The sequence below is a fragment of the Pseudopodoces humilis genome, chromosome 1 (genome assembly GCF_049639895.1).
Source record: "Pseudopodoces humilis isolate 2021_Gansu_Grassland_sample_001 chromosome 1, ASM4963989v1, whole genome shotgun sequence".
Taxonomy (NCBI): domain Eukaryota; kingdom Metazoa; phylum Chordata; class Aves; order Passeriformes; family Paridae; genus Pseudopodoces; species Pseudopodoces humilis.
The window spans coordinates 63,656,823-63,678,383 of record NC_142200.1 but is presented as its reverse complement, the minus strand read 5'-3'; the positions used below and the strand labels follow the sequence as shown (position 1 = coordinate 63,678,383).

The following is a 21,561-nucleotide window of genomic DNA, read 5'->3' as shown; positions in this document are numbered from 1 at the left end:
GTCACAAAACTGACAAAATTGAAAGAAATTACCAAAACCCCCCGCGTCCCCCTTTCAAAAATACCCTAATTTTGAAAAGCAAAATTCACCATCTCAGTGCTGGGGAGTAAACTTCATAGTTATTTTAAGTTTTCTTTTAAGTTTCGTTTTTTCCATCTTTTTGCCATTACCTGCATTCCTTAGATTTCTTTTTTTCATGTATAAAATGAACTAGCAACACCCCCATACCCTCTTCCTTTTTCTTTTTTATCTGTTCTGAAAGAACTTTAGAGTCTCATAATGTTTTCCCCATCAAATCATGGAAAACCCTTTTGTTATTTCTCTTCTTTAACACATAACATGTTCCTCCTTTGACCCTCATTTTCCCTTTTTTTCTCTCTCTCCCCCTTCCCCCTCGTCTGTCCCCCTCGTCCACCGATCTAATCCCGGATCCTGCCCTTTCGTGGTTGCTGTCCTTCCCTCCCTCCCTTCTCCTCCTCCTCCTTCTCCCGGCCCCACCGCCCTGGCTGAACCCTCCCAACCTGTTTGTTCCTCTTCCTCTCTTCGTTTGCAGCTTAGAGATGGCTAAAGTCAGCACCCAGACCGCTTCCGTCACGACCCCTGTTGACCTCAACATGAACCTCTCTCAGTCTGCCACCCCTACCTCCACCCCCACCTCCATGGCCGTGCTGGCGGCCGCCTCCGCCGCTACCGTCAGTACCCCCCCTCCCCTACCAACTCTGCCAACCACCCACTATGCCGTTCCTGTCTCCAGTCTGCTTGGCATGAAAACTGTCCCACTCCTGGCACTAAATGCCGCGGCCGCCGCGGGGGCCACGGGGAGTTTGTCCGCTTACACTGCCAAAATTCCTTCGACGAGCGGGGTTAAGAAATCTGACCGCCAGAAGTTTGCTCCATATTGAAGGGATGAGACACAATGCAAGCTTTGCCAGCTCTGCCAAGAGTCTGTGGTAGATCCTAGTTATCAAGGAAACAATACGGCATCTTTTATTTTCTGTTCAATTGCTAGTGTTAACTGTTGCCGACTCAAGTCGTCTTCCGCTCTCCATAACACCTAACACCAGGCACCAACTAGTTCCAACAGCCAGCAGGTGCCGGCCCCGGCTCTTTCTCCCCGGACACCATCCCTCCGACGGGGCTGTGGCCAGGGCTGGCCCTCGGCAGCCCCACAGCAAGGCAGGGCTGCCCCCAGCCCAGCAAGGGAGATGCAGCAAAGACAAGGAAAAAGCATAAATGAGGCAAAATGGTGACAGCTGGGTCCTGCTCCAGCAATGCTGCCCAGCATAAAAATACACTTAGATCCATTTGCAGGGATGCTTCCAACTGCAGAGCAATTCCTTACGGCAAACTGGCATCTTTGATGTATTTTTTTCTATTGCTAAAATGTGAAAATCTGGCACTTCAGATGATCACTAGTGCCCCTGCAATGCCCTGTGAAGTGCTGCTGGCTCCCTCAGTCATTCTGCTCGTCCCTAAAGGCCTGGAGACTCCCATCCCCCTGTCCCAAAATCTGCCTACAGGCAGGATATGGGGGTTAGGAGGTACCAACTTCAGGTACTTCTGCATACAACAAATGAAGCTTTCTGGTTGGAGAAAAACGGCAAAATTAAAATGACTGTAAAACAGTAAGGAAAAAATACCAGGCACCTGTGCCTTTCCACATGATTCTTTTAAAGGGTGCAACTGTTTTTCTCTGCTTTGGAAAAACATAGTTTTAATAACTCTGCTTTAGGGACGGGGACAGAGAGAGGGAGAGAGAGTAGGCTCCTCCTTTTGCACTCAGTTGTTTTACATATACCTACACAGTACTTATTTCTGTAAGTACTTCAGAGCAAGTACAAACCAGATACCATCACTGTCTGATATTTCCTCTTGTGTATGTTTTATTCAGCCAAAATGACCATTTTTTTGTTAGGTTTCTGTACAAAATACATCCCAGTTTAACTCACCACTAATCATGCAGTCAGGTTGTATGGTAATCACAAAAAAACGTAGCATTTTAGAGGTCATTCAAAGGCTGCTGGACAGACCCCATCCCTTTACCAAGCACTTCAGGATGTTCAGACTAGCTAAAACGAGACAGGTAATGTCAGCCAGTGCCAAGAGAGCTGGGGAATGGAGTGGCTGGTTGCCAGCTGTTGGAACTAGTTCTTAACTGCATTTTATGTTTGTCCATCCACTTTCTTTTTAATTTCTGTTGCATAACTCAGTAATGCAATATTGTTTTCCTCACCACTTCCAAATCCAGAGTCCCATTAGCCCGCCATGTTCATCCACTCTGCACTCCTTGGACACAAAGCTTTAACAATTGAACTGTATTCAGTGCATTTTAATATAAACTAAAAACACAATGCAAATGCAATACTTTTTAAAACATGGTATTTCAAAGTGTGTTATTGTATAGGGCTAAGTACTATCTCAGTATTTTGTGTCATTTCTGTATTCTGTGGGCTTTTCTTCACCTTAGCACCTTTGCACTAAGTTTTGTCACTGTAACCATTTGTAGAACTGCCATTGTTACAATTTGCACTTATCCAAATGGGGTTTTTTGGTTGGTTTTGTTGGGTTTTTTTGGTTTTGTGGTTTTTTGTTTGTTTGTGGCTTCCTTTTTTTTGCTTCCTTTTTTTTTTTTTTTTTTTTTCTTTTTGTTGTTGTTGCATATAATGAAGGAAAACCTGGGAATAATGTCAAGGTACCACAGCTATTTAAAAGCTTTAGGAAACTGCTGTAAAACTGTTCCGGACTATTGTAACTGTTTCAATAACTGACATTTAAGAAAGAAAAAATCCACCAACCTCTGTGAGAAAACTTGCCTGCACTGAAATGCTGTTCTATGCTGGTTGTACTCAAGTGGTATTTTTTTAATAGTGAGAAGATTTTTTTTTCTTTTTTTTGCCTTTTTTTTTTTTCTTTTATTTTCCTCATTTTTGTTCCTACATTTTAGGCTGTCTTCAGAAGTTACTGGCCTGGGGGCTCTGTAATGTATCTCATCATGCCCTAGTGCATTAGCCACCAGACAGGACTTTTCCAAAGCCCCATGAGACAATGCTTTCTATGGACTAATCTACAGAGGAGTTTCTGCCATTTCTAACTTTCTTATTATTCTGAGACATCAAAAGAAAACATTTCCTTTACTCTTTAAGCAACTGTGCTTCCTAACTCTTGTGTTGCTTTCATTACTGTTCCAGTTTTAACACTGTTGTGGCTCATAACATAAAGCAAAGACAAGTTATTTTCGGGGGTTAATTTTCATTGATGTTCATGCTTTGGCTAATCTGTATAAAAGCATGGGCTGCTAGTGTTCTCAACCACTGTATTCAGCTAGAGACTCAACAGTAAGTTAAATGAGACGTTTTTATAAATAAATTTTTTTCCTGATTAAAAAACAAACAAAAAAAAAAAAACGTGGTAGCTTTGTGCATACAACTGTTGTGTTGTTTAAACTTTGTTCTTTGTAACCAAGTTGCTAACTTGTCATTGAAGAAGCACTATTTTATGGATTGTCAAACTAAGATCACAGACAAATTGCTTGTTTTCAATTAATGATTAAAGGTTTCATATCATCACGCTTAAGGTCCCAGTGCTCATTGGGAAACAGTGTAACACCTGCACAAGACTGGCAGCCTTAGTAAGGATGTTAGCCCATTGTCAGGGATGATGAGTCTCTTCAGGACTAGAGGGAGTCAGACTGTGCAATTAGTAGAGTAAGCAGCATTTCTACAAAACTTGATTTGGTTTTTAACAAAGCTGCTCATTGAGAACTTAACACACTGCCTAGAAAAGACAAAATTGGCTTCATGTTACAAGCAGCCACTGATTTGTATCTCTGGTCTTTTCCCAGACTGATCTATATATCAGATAGTGGGGAAAGGAAAACAGGAAGAAAAGAATGAACTTGGGTGCTGAATACTGTCTTACGAAGGCCCATTGTACTTCCCCATTCCCAGCAGCACTGCCCAGTGGCAAGGCTTCTAGTCAGCACCTTCGGCCCTGCCAGGAGCCAGCCCAGCAGCTGGGAGGAGCACAGCAATGTGCAATAGGAGGGGAATGGAGCAGACCCAGGAGCTCTCTCCTCCTGCCCTGACGCTCTGCTCCAGCTCAAGTGCTCCTTTGGATCTGCTGAAGCACTGCAGTCACAGCCTCGAGATCTCTCTTCACACACAAGCAAAAGGGTCTGGCCCTGAGCTGTTGCTGCATTACAGCACCCCTGGCTGTGCTCTGGCCACCTCTCCTCGTTGGGCACGGGCAGTACTGTCACAGGTACTGCTCTGGCCTCATGAGAAAGCAGCTTTTTGGCAGTGCAAGAGTAGCATCCTTAATGACACAAGACTGATTGTACAACCTCCATCTCCCTACTCTGTTTAAGGTCTCTACCTTCCTCCAGGGATTTAGCTTGGGGTCCTGCTTCCCCTCCCTGCCCCTGCTGAGCTTTAGGGGCGTACCATGATTATTCTCCGTGGTCTCCAGGGTACAGACAGCTCTCAAGTCTGAGCCTGGAACCAGGGCACAACCAGGATATGCATGCAGACTTGGACACCTGTAGAAATCAACAGCTTTCTCAATACAGATGGAGCCACAGAAGAACCTCTGATGATGAAGGGTGCCAAGGGGCATTACAGAAGAGCTCACTGCACCCTAGCACCCAGAAGGCCTTACCCAATTAGCTATTCCAACCCTTAGAAAAACTATAGGCTGTAATACTGATTTGGTAAAATTCTCTGTTATTATTACTTAAAATGTATTTTTATTACTTAAAATGTATTTAACTTCTCATTCTTGAAAGGAGACCTGAAGCTGCTTTCACAGCAGACACCTGCAAAAGCCTTCATTTCAACAGCAAAAGCTATTTCTATGGCTAGGCCAGTTACTATAAATGAAAAAAAAAATATTATTGCATCTCAACACTAAGTAGGTCAAAGCTTTGCTCTCCCAGTAAAGCTGCCAGGCCAAGTGCAGCAGTAGCTCTGGGGTGTATAGTATCTTTCACATTAATTCACGTGTGCCTTGCAGAATTGAAAGATTTAAACAAACTAGTGCAGGGGCATGTTTGTGTGACAAATGAGGAGGGGTAAAATAAAGACACATGGACGTAGAAGGAAGTCTTCTGAAAGTGTTTTTGCAAAAATACAGGCAGAAAGGTGATAAAATCTACACTTATTGTAATTTCGTTATTTTAGTTGGAAAATATGTCCCAATGGCAAGAAAAAGCTCCTAATATTTAATATACAGACTAGACAAAGAAAAGACAATGTGGTAAAGAAAAAAGAAGGGAAAAAAGGGTAAAGAATAATAGTAACTGAGACTAAAGAGTAATAGTAACCAAGAAAACTAAACCACTCATGCCCAAAGGTAGATAAGAGGAAGCATGTACTTGCTGTGAAAAGGTCACTGCCCACACAAACACAAGTTTCCAGATGAAAGACAGCACAAGTTCCGCAGCTTTTGCGTCATCAAATTGGAATTAGGTTTCTGGAAACATCTCAAACGAATTCAAGCAGCTCTGCTGTGTTTCTCAAGTGAAAAAACATTGACAGCATGAATGCTGGTTGGAGGAAAATATAGTCCTCTGCTAATACACAGAGTGCTTTATGTTCTCAGGCATAGCCAGAGGGCATCTGTGGGCCCCAAGGTTCACATTTGTGCCAGTCAAGCTCCCAGGAAGCAGCACAGTCTCACTGATGCCATGAACACAGGCATCTGGGAAGTGCCTCAGCCTCAGAAAGGCTGCACAGGCAAGGTGCTGTTTGTAGGGTTTCACAAGACAGTCTGAAAATCCAATTTCTTCCACAGCCTTAATATCAGCTGAATGTATTTCAGCACTGTTTGTATTCTTGGGACAGGACCTTCCCCTTCTGGAGTGAGTGTCATGATTACCTAAAAGTCACAGTGCTCACTGATCCAGTGGTTCAACAGTGGCACAGCTTCTGCAGGCAAAACTGTCACTGTCAGGCTGCTCAGCTGGGTGACACAAGATGTGTGTTCAAAGGACAGCATCGAAAGGAGGGATTTCTTCTATCCCCTGTAACTTCTGCAGCCACCAATGGTGCAAGACATTAGTGCCTCCACTGTATTTTTGGAAGAAAGACCTGGTTTAGATGTCTACATAAAGGAACTGCTCGCATTTGTTTTCCCAGCTGTCGGGCCAGGATAATTCTAACTGAACTGATGAACAGAAGATGAAATGAAGGCAGATTCTGAAAAATTGCTTCACACCTGAAATTTCCATCTCCTGGCCCGAGCAACACTTTCTAGGGATGTAAGTACACACTGCCCTTCTTGGCACTGAAGTGTACTTAATTCCTTAGTTCCAGGAAGGAATGCATTAATGTTGATTAAATCATTTTCTGCATCAATGCATGTGTCCTGTCCCCCTTCAGATTGGCATGTGTCTTATGACAGTAACTGAAATTAAAGAGTCAAAGTCATTTGATGGTACCTAACAAAAGGGAATTTCTGTAACATTACATACACTGTGGTTTCTAATGATAGTTAAAACATGACTCATGCAGGCTGAATGTCTGATTTTCTAGGGCAACCTTTATGGATTATAAGAAAAAAGTATTTTCAAGTGCTGAAAATATTTTAGTAATATGGCTTTTCTCATTTCTAGCTCAGTGTTTTTAAGATGATAAAATGCAGAGAATCTAATTATAGTTGAATGTAATAAGCAAAATCTGTCTCTCCTCAAATTGAATTTATTGGCAGGGGGCCTGGCCAAAGCTAATGTTAATGTTGTTTTCAATCAGTATTTGCAACTTGAAGCAAATTTTAAAATTAAATGCTGTAGTAGAAGAAAAACAATCATGTTAGCAAATGAGAACATTGGTTTGTTGTTATTTGGGTTTCTTGGTTTTGTACGGTCACTTTTGGGCTCCTCTGTACCAAATACAGACCTTGTTCCACATCTAAGGCATGACAGCAGCCAGTTATTTCTTTAAGGGCAGGAGAGAAGGTAACACAGCAATTAACATTTGTGACTGCTCTGCCTTGCCAGAGCAGAGCTCACTACCAGCAGCTGTAGCTATGGTGAGCTGCTCCCTGCGGAGCTGCCCCCTGGAACTCCACTCTTCAAACATGCAGGCACACACATTCTACCCTTGGAAGTCACTTACCAGCTCCAAAACCAACGAGCTGGGGAGTCTCAACTACTTTTTGGTGGCATGAAATTCCACAGTTCTTAAGTTTGGACAACACTTTCCATTATTATACAAGTAAATAGGGATTACAAATGTCTTCCTCACGAACTGATACTTTGGTTTTCTGCAAGTCCCGGAGATCAGAGAATTAAAACAGTCTTCCTAATTCCAATTAAAATTTCATCTTTAAAGAGTGGCTATTGTCAGAGCTAGTTATTAGGATTACTTTCATCTTTATTGTTACAAAATAGAATTCAAGGAAATTAAGAAGTGAGGAAGAAATTAAGGAAGTACATTTTTTTAAAAAGAATCATCTTCTCTGGTCAATAACCTAGCTGAATAGCTTATCAGAAGTACATAAAATTGTTTTCTAAAACTGAAGACATACTTAAGATTACAAATTAATTATCTCTATGTTTTTCTAAGATACAGATTATTTTCCTTAATAAATTACCTTGACTACTAAATGAGAGGTTAGGATGCTTCCCTCTTCTCCCTTATAGCCATGCTATTTCACTGCTAAAAAGCAGGATGATTTCTTGCCCTCTTGACACAACAGCACATGCACGTCAGTGGTCACAAGGGACAAAGTCACTCCCATCATCTTCACAAAGCTCTCTAAAAGCTTTGTTTCAAATGCTGAACAAAGGTACAGTTGTATGCAGTAAGCTGTAAAAACCTTGGATACAACACTATTTGGAGATCCACGAGATTCCTCCAAGGAAAAGAACACCAACTCCTAAACAAGACACAACGAAGAGGGATTGATGCTGTCACTTCCCCAGCAACGCACACTCCCCCTGTCTGGTCCATCTTCACCCTTTCAGCAAGGAGAATGAGTAGAATGATGAGTGATCTGGTGTTTATTACTGCCATCTATTCCTAGTAACAATGGGCTGCACTGCTTTAGATTTGAATGTTCAAGACCCCTGCACTGTAACTAAACTCACTGCCTTTAGCTTCTTATCACAACATACCTCTGAAGATGAGGGCAACTGGACTAAAACAGCTGAATTGTTTTAATGCTCAGTGAATTTCCTACTCATCCACAGGTGAAACAATGATTTGCAGATTTATGTGCAAGATGAAAGTTACAGAAAAAAATGTACAAAAAAGAAGTGTAATTTATAGACTCAGAGATTAGCATTTCTGTACTGTCAAAACAAGTATGTCCATGATGCTCAGTGTAACCTGACACTCATTACAGCTGTTTCTCTGATACTAAGCTAAGTGCAGAGTGGTTCTGAAGTTCAGTGTTAACAAACTCGTGTGCTTTGTCGAGTGGAGTCAGTGAAAAGGAAAGATAAACAGAACAATTAGAAACTTAGCTTAGCTTTTCTCAGAGGGAAATTGGCGGAGTGTGTTTTGGTTTGTTTTGAAAAAGACTGTCCTGTTAATACTGCACCACCCTCCCAGCTGGAAGTTCTCTTTACAGGGATAAATGGATCTAGAGATCTTTCACTGCAGCATGACAGGCACCTTAGACATTGATATTCGAATGTTTCATGCTATACAAAGACCTTTTATTTCAGTTTTGGTCCAAGTAAGTTTTCTCCAACTTGTCCAAACATACATTATTGATTTCAATATTCTCTTACTCTGTATTTCAATACTCTCTGAATATTGCCATCTCAGTGACAGTCCCAATTCATGTAAGACTTCAGTGTCACATCAAACATTTTAGCAGCAACAGCTACTCACACTTACTAATGGCTGTAAGCCAGAACATCTGAGTAGGAGTGTGTGGATGCAATAAACCACTAAGGACCATTGCCTGAATTCTGACACCTTTATAAATAGGAAGAGCTGAACCCAAGGATCATGGAAACAGGGAGTGATAAAAAAGCATCTCACTATAAGGAAAGGGCTTCTGCCATATCAAATATTTCCCCCAAAACAGGCAAATCAAACATCTAAGTTTAGTTCTAATCTTTATTGCTTGGTTGATAACCATCTCTCAGGCAAGTAACTGGAATGCTTTCATAAGAGCAAAGCTTGTTTTCTCCCTTTTAAAATCTCACTATTTTTAAATCTGGAATATTAAAAAAAAAGTTAACCTGTTCTTAACAACTTTTTTATATCAATCAAGCCACACATCCTTTTTATTTTTAAAATGTCCTCAGCAAATCTGAAATATCTGAAGATCTGCAAAAGTAAAAAAAAAATAAAAAACCAGACACTTACCGAAGGTTGTTCTGCTTTCCATGTCCCAGTCCTGTCAAGTTTATTGGTTCTTGGTTTTACTTAATCTGTGTTTATTAGAACAGAATCAATTTTAGATGCTTTCTGTGCCTAAGATAGTATTTCAAGAAAATTTTCAGCATTCACAGCTATTATTTTACCTTCTCAGTTTCCAGTGTAGTACCTTCTTCTCAGGCATTTTGTCACTCTTTCATTAAGTGATGCAGATATGTAACCACTGTGTTCTCATCCCTCTGGTTCAAGAAATGTGAGGTATGCTACATGATGGCTGCACTAAGCAAAACAGAAGACTGTAAAGAGAAATATTCAGCAGTGCTGTGGCACATCACAGGATATATACACTGTGGAGAAGCTATAGATCAGCATTTCTGATCCTTATATACGAAGTCCTTATATACACAGAGAAACTGTAACAGACCCTGAAAAAAAATATGTACATATTTTATTGGTAGCTGGGGCAATGGACAGAAGGGCACCTACAAATTTTAAGAAAACATAAATGCATAGTATTTTCCTTTCCCTAAACCCCAGTCTGGGAAAACTTTGTAGACTATGCACTTCACAGACAATAAGCCAAGTCTCAAAATTACCAAACTGAGCTAATGCTTCCAAAGGCCTAGAGACTCTTTACAAGATTTATTAATCCCATTAAAATACTTCTGGTAGGAAACTGGTCATTTTAATAGGAAAGATGCATTCAGTATTGTAAAACATTTGCAATGTACAGTTTTTACAACAAGTAATACACCACTGTAGATATACAATTTTTTTTTTTTAATAAGCTTGGCTCTTTACCTCACAATCCTCTTCAAATAAATATTTAACAAAAGAATCTCTCTTCTAATATGGAAGTAAGACCACAGATAAAAAGAGCATCAACCATGTTGCAGAAATGCTACAACAAAGCCCCTTTCACCCGCCAGTCTTGTGACAGCAAATCCTGCAGTTCTTCTTCATCTTCACTACCAACATCCTCCTCCTCTTTCTCTTGTGCCGCTCTTAATCTCATGGCTTCCTTTAACTTCTCCTTCATCTCATCCTGGCGGTTCCGCAGAAGCTCGACACGGCGGTAGCATTCACTGTTGGAAAGTGAAACACCTGTTAACATTTGGGGCCTTTCTACATTAATTTGGTCATCTCCAGTGCTGGATTTTGTTTCTACAACTTTGGATAAAGAAGCTTTACAGCTTCCCGTCAATGAAAAAGAAGTAAGCTTTGAAGATGCTAGTGCAGTGTTCATCAAGTGAAAACAGACCGAGGAGAGGTCCATTCTCTATCAATGAGATCCAATCCAAGTACTTAATGCAATACAGTACTTCTAAGATCACAAACTATTTTCCAATAAGCACAGAACCAATATCCACTTCTACTTAAGAAGGAACACCATTCTTTGCTCCATTTATGGTTTTCATGAGAGAAAGGTGTCACATCAATTACCAATTTTGATAACTTGGTGGTGTCTCTGAAAATTAAAGTGTTCAGATGCTTTATCTGCTTCCTCTGTGCTGTAACAGAACATTTTAAGTAAACACAATCCAAAAGTTTCAGGTTTCCATTTACTTAAAAAGTTCTGTCCTTGAATTGTGTTTTGTAACTATTCTAGCCATTTTAAACAGGGTATTTTTTTGAAAATGCCAAGTAGTACCAGCCTGATTTAAATTCATCTTTGCCCCTTTCGTTCTTACTTGCTCAGCAGGGTCAACATGGAGAGGTTACTATCTGGATCCTGCTTCCCCTGGCATATCATCAGTATGATTCTTACAGGCAGTCATAGCTGAAGATTTAAAGGCCAAGGAATTTATTTAATTTTCAACTTATTTTGAAATAGTTTGCATTTGAATACACTCGGAAGTCAAAAGTTACAAAAAGTCTTTAAAAATCTGTTTGGGACTTTTATTTTGGGAAAAAATAATTACAGTAACAAACTTGAAATACTTTACAAATTTCTGAATTTGGTTCTGTGTACTACAGCAGCTTTAGCTAGTGAGAAAAATAAATCCTCAAAGAGAGGAGATTTAGCTCAATCCCTCTCCAGAATGACACAAACATTGTTAAAAGATATCCCTGTAATAGCAAAGTTCAGTTTGAACCCAATGCTGTTGTTACCATACACTGATTATGTGCAACATGTAAATCTGCCCAGATGGTTGAAGTGTTACTTTAATTTCCAGCGTCTTCTTTTCGTTGCATCTCTTTCTTTTCAGTCGCTACCCATCACCATTATCAATGTTAATATCAGTGTGTTGAGATACACAAAAATGGTAACAAACTGTTCCACTGAGCTGTATTTCAGGTTACTTGAGTTTAAACTAATGCCCATCCAACCACCACACACACCATTTCAGGGAAACAAAATGAAACAAAATACTTCATGTAATGAAGTGCATCACTCCACAAAACCCTTAGGTAAACTTCTACTGGAATTAAAGAGGTTTTGCCACAGGACAGGAGATTATCAGTACAGGAAATGTTTCTTAAAAATGTTCACATAAACTCTACATCAATCAAAATTCCCAGGGAAATACAGATTAAGACATTAAGACATTTGACAGGGGAAGAGGGACAGTTTGTTCCAAGAATTTAACTTGTGTACTTTCAGTGATTCCAGTAAATCCTCTCTTTGGAGAAAGTTTCATAATTTTGTACCAAAATCCATGGCTTTATTAGGTATCATTCTGCAATTTGAGGGAGTCTGTCCTTCAAGTACTCAGATAATTAATGAAAGGTACTATCACAGATTAAATGGGTTTTTATCACTCTAGTCAAAGAGCAATCCATTACTTCTGGAGAACAGAGAATTTGAGGAAAAATTGATCTACTTACATCTGCTCATCAATTTCTCCAATCTGGCGATCTAGTCGTCCCTCCTCATCATCTTCTGCCACTATTGCTTCTGAAATCTAAACCAGAAAAGTGCTGAGAAAATTCACCTTCATCCTGAATTCCACTTCCACTCCTTTACAATGTCTGTGTCCTCCCCTGCTCCCCTCTACCTCAAGTTAGTGTCAATCTCCTCTATGTATATTCCCATCTTCACAAGGGCAAATACAGGGGAAAAAAAAAAAAAAAAAGTCTGGTTTAATTTGAAATGGAAATGCTTTTTCTTAAAATCAAAAGTAGTTTGGCTGCTTTGGGGTTAATCTTTGGAAATTTTCAATACACTACAATTTGAAACTGAGCATAAACAAACTACACACACCCACAGTCTGAGGCTGAAACGGGAGCTCTATCCCAGTGCTTGGGACTTAAATACACACCACTTATTGAACATACTGTTTAAATATTCCCACCAGATCCCGAAGTGTTTCTAACCTGTTATTTTTTTCAGCATATACTTTCTCAAATCTGAATGTCTGGGAGATGCTATGCAATCAATGGTCCACGCATAACTGAGAAGATTCCTCCTAAGCTGAAGAATTATCTGAATGGCTTTTGCTAGCAAAATGTATCCACCACTGCTTTTGTATGAACATTCGCTCTGTTTATAGTGCTGACTGCTTTAAAATGAGCAATGATACATTTTTCTGAACCACTTTTCTCAGCAATTAACACATGAATAACTATTTACAATTAAAATAATTAAAAGGATAGCAAATACTCTAGGGGAAGACTGAGAACACCAGATAAATCCGTAGTACAGTTTTATATTGTACACAAGGGAAGATGAACACCTGCTGCAGGAAGACTTTCCATGCAATGGTAAACAGTGAAAAATAGAAGTACAGAAAAACTGTGACCAATTTACATGTCTCAAACTCTTTTGTCACTTTCCCAGATTTTGGAGTTCTTTTCCAGTACATTTAAATTAAACATTAAATCCAGGTTACCTACACTTTATAGATACTTTTTTGAAAAGACAGACAAATGGGTGGTGTTTTTAAAAGCTAAAATATGAATATAGAGCTAAAGTAGAGCACAGGATTCAGGACACTGATCTGAGGTACATGCTAGCTAAATAGTATTTAAATAAAATACAGTGTAACAACTGTAACTAGATACATATGACTGGATCTTGTTAAAAGTTTTTAACTTAATTTTCTTTAAGTGGAAAATACAAGGAACCCTTTGCTCATTTATAAAGTGCATTTAACCGCACACTGCATTGAAACAAACAGCTGACAAATGCAGGTATCAGCCATTCTGCAGAGCTGCATGAAACTGTTGTTTTCCTTATTGTGTATAGTATTTAGAATCAATAAATATAGATTCCATTACTTACTGTGTTGACCTGTCGCATTGCCTTTTGAAATTCATCCCATTCTTTGTCCATCTGATCCTTTGGAGCATCAACTTTCCTCACCTAACGAACATGAAAATTTATAAATTAACAATTTAAGTCTAATGACTCTTTGGGGCACTCTAAAAAAAGACAGGAGAAATAGGGAAAATGATGCTGTGTTATCAGGGAAGTCTGCTTGATGTACTTCAGTTTAAGTAATGGATATGAGTGAGGAGTGAGAGAGTACAGCTGCACAATGGTTTCAGAAGAAAAATCTGACTCTACTCCTGGATTAAAGCAACATCCGTGACTGCAGCATTAAAGAATAATTATTGACTAAAAGTGGCTGGTGTCGAATGTCTGGATTAACAAAAGTGAGTTTGATGGTCTGTCATTTCACTGTGTCAGGTGATAACTATTAAATTCTTCTGCAAGCTGCCTGTACAATTGCATACAGTAGCCATTTCACAAGCCAAAAAGCAGTGAATTGTTTGCCTTTGGCATAACGTAAAGTATCAAACTTTTCAGTCACTAGTCTGCTGGTGTTAGGTAGCCTGACTGTATTTCAAATCTAGTCTGATTCTGTTGGCTAACAGAAAAAACTGTACAGCTACAAACCAATTTTAGCGACATGCAAAGCTTTTTATTCTGTGGTAGATGGCATTTAGTACTAAGAGATGAAGTCTGAAAAAGTAGTAGTGATAAGAATGTGTGTAAGATTTACAGCCAAGGTAATCAAAGCCAGATTATGCTTTTAATGCAAATAAATAAACAAGGTAGTCTACCTGTGTAATTGAAACTTCCACAACTGAAGACTGAAAGATGTGGCATATAATGTATTTTAGAAGACAGATTATGCCTGACTCAGGACTGGGTAGAAATTACATAGCTAGGAGAACTAAGCAGTTTGAACATAATAAGTCATGATGCCATCTTTTTGCATTAGTTTTATTTTCTCTTTATTCATTCTGCTCTTTTGGTGACATGTCAGTCATCACCTTAGTAAAGACAACAGTTTGGTGCATTTTGTTCCTGAGTGACTATACAAAATCAAGTAGTATGAATTAAGTTCATAGAATAAATTAGAAGCTTCCAAGCAAACTCCTACTGGGAAGTAATAGTCATCATTTCATTTTTCTGTTCTGTTATTATTTCTATCATATGTGTATGTACTGTGTCATTATGCATTGTGGTTGTCTTTTGTAATTCATAATTATTTGTATTTCTTACAATAAATTTAAACACTAAAGTTATTATTTCTTCTTGAAATATTTATCTAATCCAGAATTTATATGCTTTACAAATACCTGATGCAAATAACAAGCAGTTTTCACGCCCACAATCTCCCTTTCAAATGCCCAGTTAATTCTTAAAATAATTATTTTGTGTATGATTCCAACACAGAAGCACCGCAGCCACCTCAGTGTAAGCGATGTCACAAACATTTTCCTTCCTCTGAGTATTAGTTACACTCAGAAAGGGCTGATTAAAAGGAAGAGCTTCTGCAAGCAATTCAAGGAAGAGCTGACTGGAAGAAGTAACCACTTGAAAATTTATCAGTGGAGGCAATAACCAGAACAAAGGTCACTAACCAGTGTCCTTACAGATATAAGCAGATTCTCCTTTGCCTGATGGGCATTCCTGCATTCCCAGCTTATCACAGAACTAAGTATTTGAAAAATTTAATACTTCAATTAGACATGAAAAACCCCACAAAAACAAACCCAAAAAGCCAAAGCATGGCTTTTTCAGCTATGTATTTCAATATTCAAAATATCAAATATCAAAATATCATTATTGAAAACTCATTCACAACACATGGACATGCGTAGTGCCTAAAGAGTCTTGCCAGAGCAAATATAAAACCTATGCTTGTTAGCTGGGCCAGTGGGACTAACTGAATATGAGAAAGCATTATTTGGAAGGTCTCCAAATTAGATGTCATTTGTGATGTCATTGTGTGTCATCTCACAATGCCATTTAAATACCCCAGCAGCCTTCCACTGTGAACAAGGAAATGTACTCAAAGAAAATAAAAAATACTTAAGCCTACAGCACTGTATTTCAATGAATAAAGCAAGAAAGCCATCAAATCTGTGGCAAATTTTACAAAACAAAACAAAAAATGTTTGTATTTTAAATACCAGTGTTTATTTTGGTCATCATTTGGCACTATGCAAGCTGAAGAAAGCATGAACATTTTTGATAATAATTTCAAGATTTTTAGTTGTGGGGATTTTTTTGAGAAACAAGGTGAATACCCACATTTCTTTTCTTTTCTGAGTATCATAAACCCCCAAAGTGGTAAAAGACAAGAGGGCTGAAGACCAGGTTCACTCTTGTGGTGTAACCAGTACCACAGATGACATTGTGTGCCATAATGGAGCTATTTTCCTTCCAATAGGATGCACCCTGTCAGTCACACAGTAACCCAACACTTTTCAGCAGGATCTCACAAAGGACACTATAGAACTGTTATATCCCCAATTCCAAAGCAAAACTGAACATACAAATTAAGTGAACCACTTTTCCTGGGATGACTCATAGAAATAAAGGCAGATTGTCCAAATCTCAGTTTAGTATTCCAGCCAAGAAATGAAATTTCTTTAAGAGCCACAGAGGAGCCATAATCAAAAATACTTTCCAAGAGATGATTTTAACAAGCTCTTCCTGCCCACCTCCATCCTTTTTCATGTTTCCTAATTCACACAGAATGAATGTTTAAAGCTGCACCAGGGGAGGTTCAGACTGGGCAGCAGGAAGTATTTCTTTACCAAGAGGGTGGGGCAAACACTGGAACAGGTTTCCTGGAGAGGTGGCCAATGCCCAAAGGCATTTGGACAATGCCCTTGATAACAAGTTTTAGCTTCTGTTTAGCCCTGAAGTTTTCAGGCAGTTGGACTAGATGATTATTATAGGTCACTTCCAACTGAAACAGTCTATTCTAGTCTAAATAGTTCAGTCATTTGCTTATATTCCAGTATGACTGGTTACCTGGAAAAGCATCCTTACTACTCAGAAAATCATTACAACTGGCAGAAATAAATCCAGTAGCATAAAACCAGTAGATCACTTACTTTTGCATCCACTTCAGGATCATCAAAGAAACCTTCTGGCAAAGCTTCAGCAGTGTTTTCTTTCCTGAAATATTTGATTACTATTAGACCAAGTTAACATTTTACAATCTGCTTTATTGCAGAGTTAAAAACAGTCAAGAATGAAATTCATAATCCTCTGTGTAAGTACACAGAAACACAGCAAATTTTTTGAGCCCTTAGTTTTATCTACAACCATCAAAACCTCCTTCAGCTTGGTCTTTCCTCACTTTGAAGGAACTGTACAGAAAGGTTTAAATTTCACTGATAAAACAAAAGCTGTAGTTTATGCTTCTTAAACTATCCTTTCCAGTGTGCTGAACGCCCAAACACTGAAACAGCACAGTTGCTACTTCTAAAAGACTAAAGCACTGTCTAAAGGAGTGCTCAAGTGATCTAAACCATTACTACAGAACAAGCAGTTTCCTTTGAACAGTGGAAAGCAGTGGTTGTTATTAAGCTCCCACAATATCCTGTGTTACAATTCGCAAAGAGAAGTCAAATAGATTCTGTATGACATTGCTCCATCTCTTCTCCTGTCCCTAGGGTGCAAGATACCTGTCTGAAACAATGCCTGAGGCTGACATATATGCAAACTATTCTAGATCTAACAATAATTTAAGATTTGTAAGTGATCACAGTCTCTATTTCCTGGAAGAGTAATGTTTATTTACAATTCCTAAGACTATTAATATTTGATTTGACTGCTTACCTTTCAACTACCTTCTCTTGTATCTCTGCTTTCTGTATGGATCCTGAATGGGAAACTATAGGAGCAGCTGGAGTTTTGGTGTCAAAAAAGTCTATAGAAAAGGACAGAAGTCTGTGACAAAAAGAACAGCTGTTCAGGCACTTTCTAAAATTCCTACACTAGACAGGAATTTCAGTTAGTACCTTACTGATTCAAGGGAAGAACAGCCAGATGTTACTTCCCCTGGCCTCAAACAACTAGAACATAAAATCAATAAGCAACCACCACACAACAACAGAAGAGTCTTTGCTAGTTTATCTCTGCTTCCAGTATTACACACCCTCACCATCACCTAATTACCCATCACCTCATGGCAATAATTAGAAAAATAAAAACCTTTCATTATCAGTTAAATCACAGGTTCTCCTTACAGAATCACTTACTATTTCAGTCAGCAATACCTGCAGGCAGAGAATTAGCTATTACTTCTTGAGTTGGAGGTGGAATTTCAGTTTTATGCACAACAGAAGATTTGTTTGATTGTTCTTGTTCCTCCTCTTCATCATCATCTTCGTCATCATAATTCCCTGACAATAAACTGGGACCTGGGCCCTTGGAAAGCTGTACACTGGCGCTGTCTTGCTGTGCTTCATCAAAAAAATCTGCTGGCAGCCTGGTAAAAAGCCCACAACACAACTGTTTGAAACTTCACACCAATGCCTCCAGTCCAGCACCAGCAGCCCAGTCCCTCTGTGAGCAATACAGGCTGTGAGATACTGAGCAATGCCCTCCCTGAACTGCACAGGTGCCAACACAGCCACTGTCTGAAGGCAGCACACACTTGGGGCTCTCATTTTAAGCTCCCCAGAAATGCCCAGGTTAATTCTAGAAACACTTTTGTTACATCTGTTTTCCTATTTGCATATTCACTATCAGAAACATTAATAAAAATAACCCGTAACAAATTGGAATGGTGGTTAAAGTAATTGTTTTTCCATCTGCTACATAATTTGCTACTTATTTTGGTACCTGCTGCTGTCCAGGGCTGCAATTTAGAACGGCCACGCAGGCTCAGCAATTAGAAAACAAAGATTTTCTGGAATAGCTGCAGCCTGCAAGCCTTTCTTTCATATAACATTTTCTTTCATATAACATTTCTATAACATTCTTTCATGTTATATTTTAAACTAATCATACCAACAAGTTCAAAAAGGACAAACCTCTCAAGTGTTGATTTATTAATTAACACAAACACAAGTTCCCACGAGGAAACAGCACACAATACCTACGCAAGATAGTAATTTATCCTGTGAAGTGTAGAGGAGACCCACAGGTGTCACCTGACATTTGCCATCCCTGCAAAGATGACTGAATACCATCAGAAATTTTTAGGGGTACTTGAGATGCTTAACCCAACTCCTTGAAGTCAAATGCAGTCCTGTATTTGTACAGGTTCAATGGCAGCATGTGCACCTACATGAATTTTAGGTGACAAAAACCATCCTAATGAAGATCTGTCATTTGTTAGTAGTTTTTGTTAATAAATACAATTTGATTATATGTTCAAAATTTGTGCTTATTTCAGACCGCCACCTCTTCTGTAGGATGTCAGCATTATTAGAGTATATGCTGCAATCTAGTTATGTTCAAGATGTGTAACAGCACCACACGTCAATCCTTTAAAGTCTGTCAGCGACAGTAAAAGAATTCCTGTTTTCTCAGAGGGCCTTAAGAGTTGACACAATTATCTCTGCCCAGGAAGATGCTGCCATGTTCAGGAATATACAAGTCCGTTAGAAAACGGGCAGAAGCAGGGATCTGCTGGCTCTCTGAACCTTTGCCCTTGTCTAGGAAGCAGAGACGAGGAGGAGCTGGGCAAGAATACAGCCACTGGTAGTTAGAAAAAAATTCATATGTAATAACAAGATCTACTTACCCCGATGAAGATGTGTGAGGCTTTGCGTCTGTACCTGTTCAACAGCCAAGAGTAATTTCTTAAAATCCACACTTTTAAAGAAACATCCCTAAGAATTCTATGATAGCACCAAGTACCCAAATGCATATGTGTTTAAATATCTCATATATTTACGTGTCTGGTAGCACCAAGGGAAAAAATTAACTGTCTTTCCTTTGGCAAGAACTTTGGTGCATGGTTTGAAGAAAACCAGTGACTTGATCCCACTGAAAAGGAATAACACCACTTCTAGGCAAGTACTCCTACTGCTTAATTTACACTGCTCGTTGATCTGATTGGGCCAAGCCCACAGTTCTGTGACCTAATTTAACCCAATAACCCAGAAGAAAACCAGGTAAATTTCCAAAAGCACAGTTTTCTCCTGACACAGAACTCAAAGTGAAAGAGCAAGCAAGTTTTTTCCCTTTTCAGCAGCAACAGGCTGACATTAACTCAACAGTCTGGTTTATTCATACTCACTTCCACAGCAACAAAACAAACCAAACCAAAAACAAGACATAAAACGGATGGATTCTGGCAAGTATTTCTCGCTCATTACCTTTTACTCTCTTTAGGTCTGTATTTTCTGTCTCAACTGTTTTTCTCTTGACAGGTTGAGACGATGTGCCAGCAGCTGAGCCAGTGGCCGTCTGCTTTGTGCCTTTTAATTCTGCAACTCTCTGTAAAGAAATAAAAATTCAGGACATGTTACTAGTGGTAACTTCTGGATTGCAGCTTAAAATACAGAGCTTTTACAACAGCTCATCAAAATGAGCTAATACCTCTCTCTAGAACAAGATCACTGAAACAGATACCAAAACAAAGACCAGTGTTTCTGCCAGTCTCTGGAACGATGTGACATGGAGGAAAAGAAACTGACACTCACACAAGGAAGGCTGTACCAGTAAGAAAGAAAAGACTAAGAGCAGTAACACTGACAGCAGTAAGGCACTGGAGAAAAGAGCAGGAAGGCTAGATTTTTTTCTATGGTCCTGGAATACTAAGTATTTAAAATTAAAACATGGCACTTTAACAGCATGAAAGACATCACCCTGCCTCGCTAGTCACCTAGTCTGAATGCAGGCAATGAACTGGAACCCTTCCACTCCTTTGGTCTTTCCCCGAGTACTTGTAAAATTAAACATAGCCTTTCAGTTTTTGCTAAGAAGTAGCAGCAGAACTTAAAAGGATTAAAAAAAATTGGGTCGAATCTACGTTATAAACTCCCTGACTTGCTTTACAAGTTCTTCATCTTTACTGCTGAATTACAAAGAAAAAAAAGTGTATTTGCTTAACCCCGCATAAGATGTCACAGGTGACAGCTCACAGGTCCCCAAGCAAGCCCGGGGAGGCAGGGGGGTCCAAGTCCGAGCTGCAGACAAGTGACAGCCAAAAGCTGTCGCTAAGGTGGGAGCTGCTTCACCTGAGGAGCGGACCCCTGAAAGACTCGGGACCCCCTTTTTAAGGGGCTGGTATTTCAAGTCCCGCATAGGCTCTAAAAGAACAGAACCCAGACGGAACAGCCAGGCCGGTTCCCACCCTCATCCGCTGCTCCCACTGCCGCAGAGACAGGAGCAGCGAAGCCCAGGCCCCCGTTCGGGCGGTGCGGCCTGTCCCCAGTCCCTCCCCTTCCCAGCTGCTGTCCCGGTGCTCCCGAACAACAAAGGCCGGCCGAGACCCGCGCCCTCCGCACCGCCGCTCACCTCCCGGTGCTGCTTGCCCAGGACGTGGGTCTGCCACAGCAGCTCTCCCTTGACGGGCGCGTTGCACAGGGAGCAGCTCAGGTGCCCCAGGCTGTTGTACGTGTCGGACGCGTTAAGGGAAGCACCGTGCGGGGCGCGGACCCCTCTCCCTCACTCCCTCCCAGCCTCCCTCCCTCCCCGCCGAGCTCTAGGGAGCGCGGTGCCGAGGATATTTGGCGAAGGGCGAGTCGATGCGCTTCTTGCCCGCGTTCTGGCGCTGCTTCTCCCTCATGAGGCGCCGCAGCTCCTCCTGCCGCACCTGCTTCCGCCCCGCGCCCGCCCCGGCCGCCGCCATCTTCCCCCGGCGCGCGAGGCGCAAGGGCGGGACCGGCGCGCGCCGTGACGCCGCCGGGAGCGCGCCGGGAAGGGAGCGCGGGGCGGGAAGGAGGAGGGATGGATCTGTGTCCTTCGTCACCTTCCGCGGGATGTTCCCTAGACAAGCCTTTGGAGCACCGACAGGGCTCGATAGACACAGCAGTCCAGCTGTGGGACACGTCTCTGAATAAACTGCCTGAAACGTAT

The 21,561-nt window shown here is 40.4% G+C and overlaps 2 protein-coding genes across 16 annotated transcripts in view; one reads left to right on the top strand and one right to left on the bottom strand.

Annotated features, from left to right (window-relative positions):
- Nucleotides 1-14,810, top strand: part of LOC102109397 (poly(rC)-binding protein 3-like) — a 505,286-nt gene extending 490,476 nt beyond the window's left edge. For 12 of the 15 annotated variants that reach the window (XM_088065634.1, XM_088065638.1, XM_088065620.1 and 9 more), the window contains one exon: nucleotides 554-2,938. In XM_088065634.1, the coding sequence (XP_087921760.1) occupies nucleotides 554-902 (349 nt within the window). In that variant the 3' untranslated portion in view covers nucleotides 903-2,938. The other 3 variants (XM_088065665.1, XM_088065659.1, XM_088065654.1) reach the window with 2 other exon arrangements.
- Nucleotides 9,759-21,347, bottom strand: ZNF830 (zinc finger protein 830). Its single transcript, XM_005517369.3, has 10 exons — nucleotides 21,213-21,347; nucleotides 21,001-21,100; nucleotides 19,857-19,977; nucleotides 19,280-19,313; nucleotides 17,805-18,016; nucleotides 17,365-17,455; nucleotides 16,635-16,698; nucleotides 13,558-13,638; nucleotides 12,162-12,238; nucleotides 9,759-10,417 (listed from the first exon to the last, which is right to left on the bottom strand). Exons 1-10 carry the CDS (start codon nucleotides 21,332-21,334, stop codon nucleotides 10,234-10,236), a joined length of 1,086 nt encoding a protein of 361 aa, XP_005517426.1. The 5' UTR covers nucleotides 21,335-21,347; the 3' UTR covers nucleotides 9,759-10,233.
- Between the last annotated feature and the right edge of the window lie 214 nt (nucleotides 21,348-21,561).

What these genes read in the sequence shown, in the direction of transcription:
- ZNF830 (XM_005517369.3), bottom strand. Translation starts at nt 21,334, where the DNA reads ATGGCGGCGGCCGGGGCGGGCGCGGGGCGGAAGCAGGTGCGGCAGGAG. An exon ending in AGACCTAAAGAGAGTAAAAG is followed by an intron (nt 19,314 to 19,856) that starts GTAATGAGCGAG and finishes GCTGTTGAACAG; the next exon opens with GTACAGACGCAAAGCCTCAC. An exon ending in AGCTAATTCTCTGCCTGCAG is followed by an intron (nt 17,456 to 17,804) that starts GTATTGCTGACT and finishes CCTTTTCTATAG; the next exon opens with ACTTTTTTGACACCAAAACT.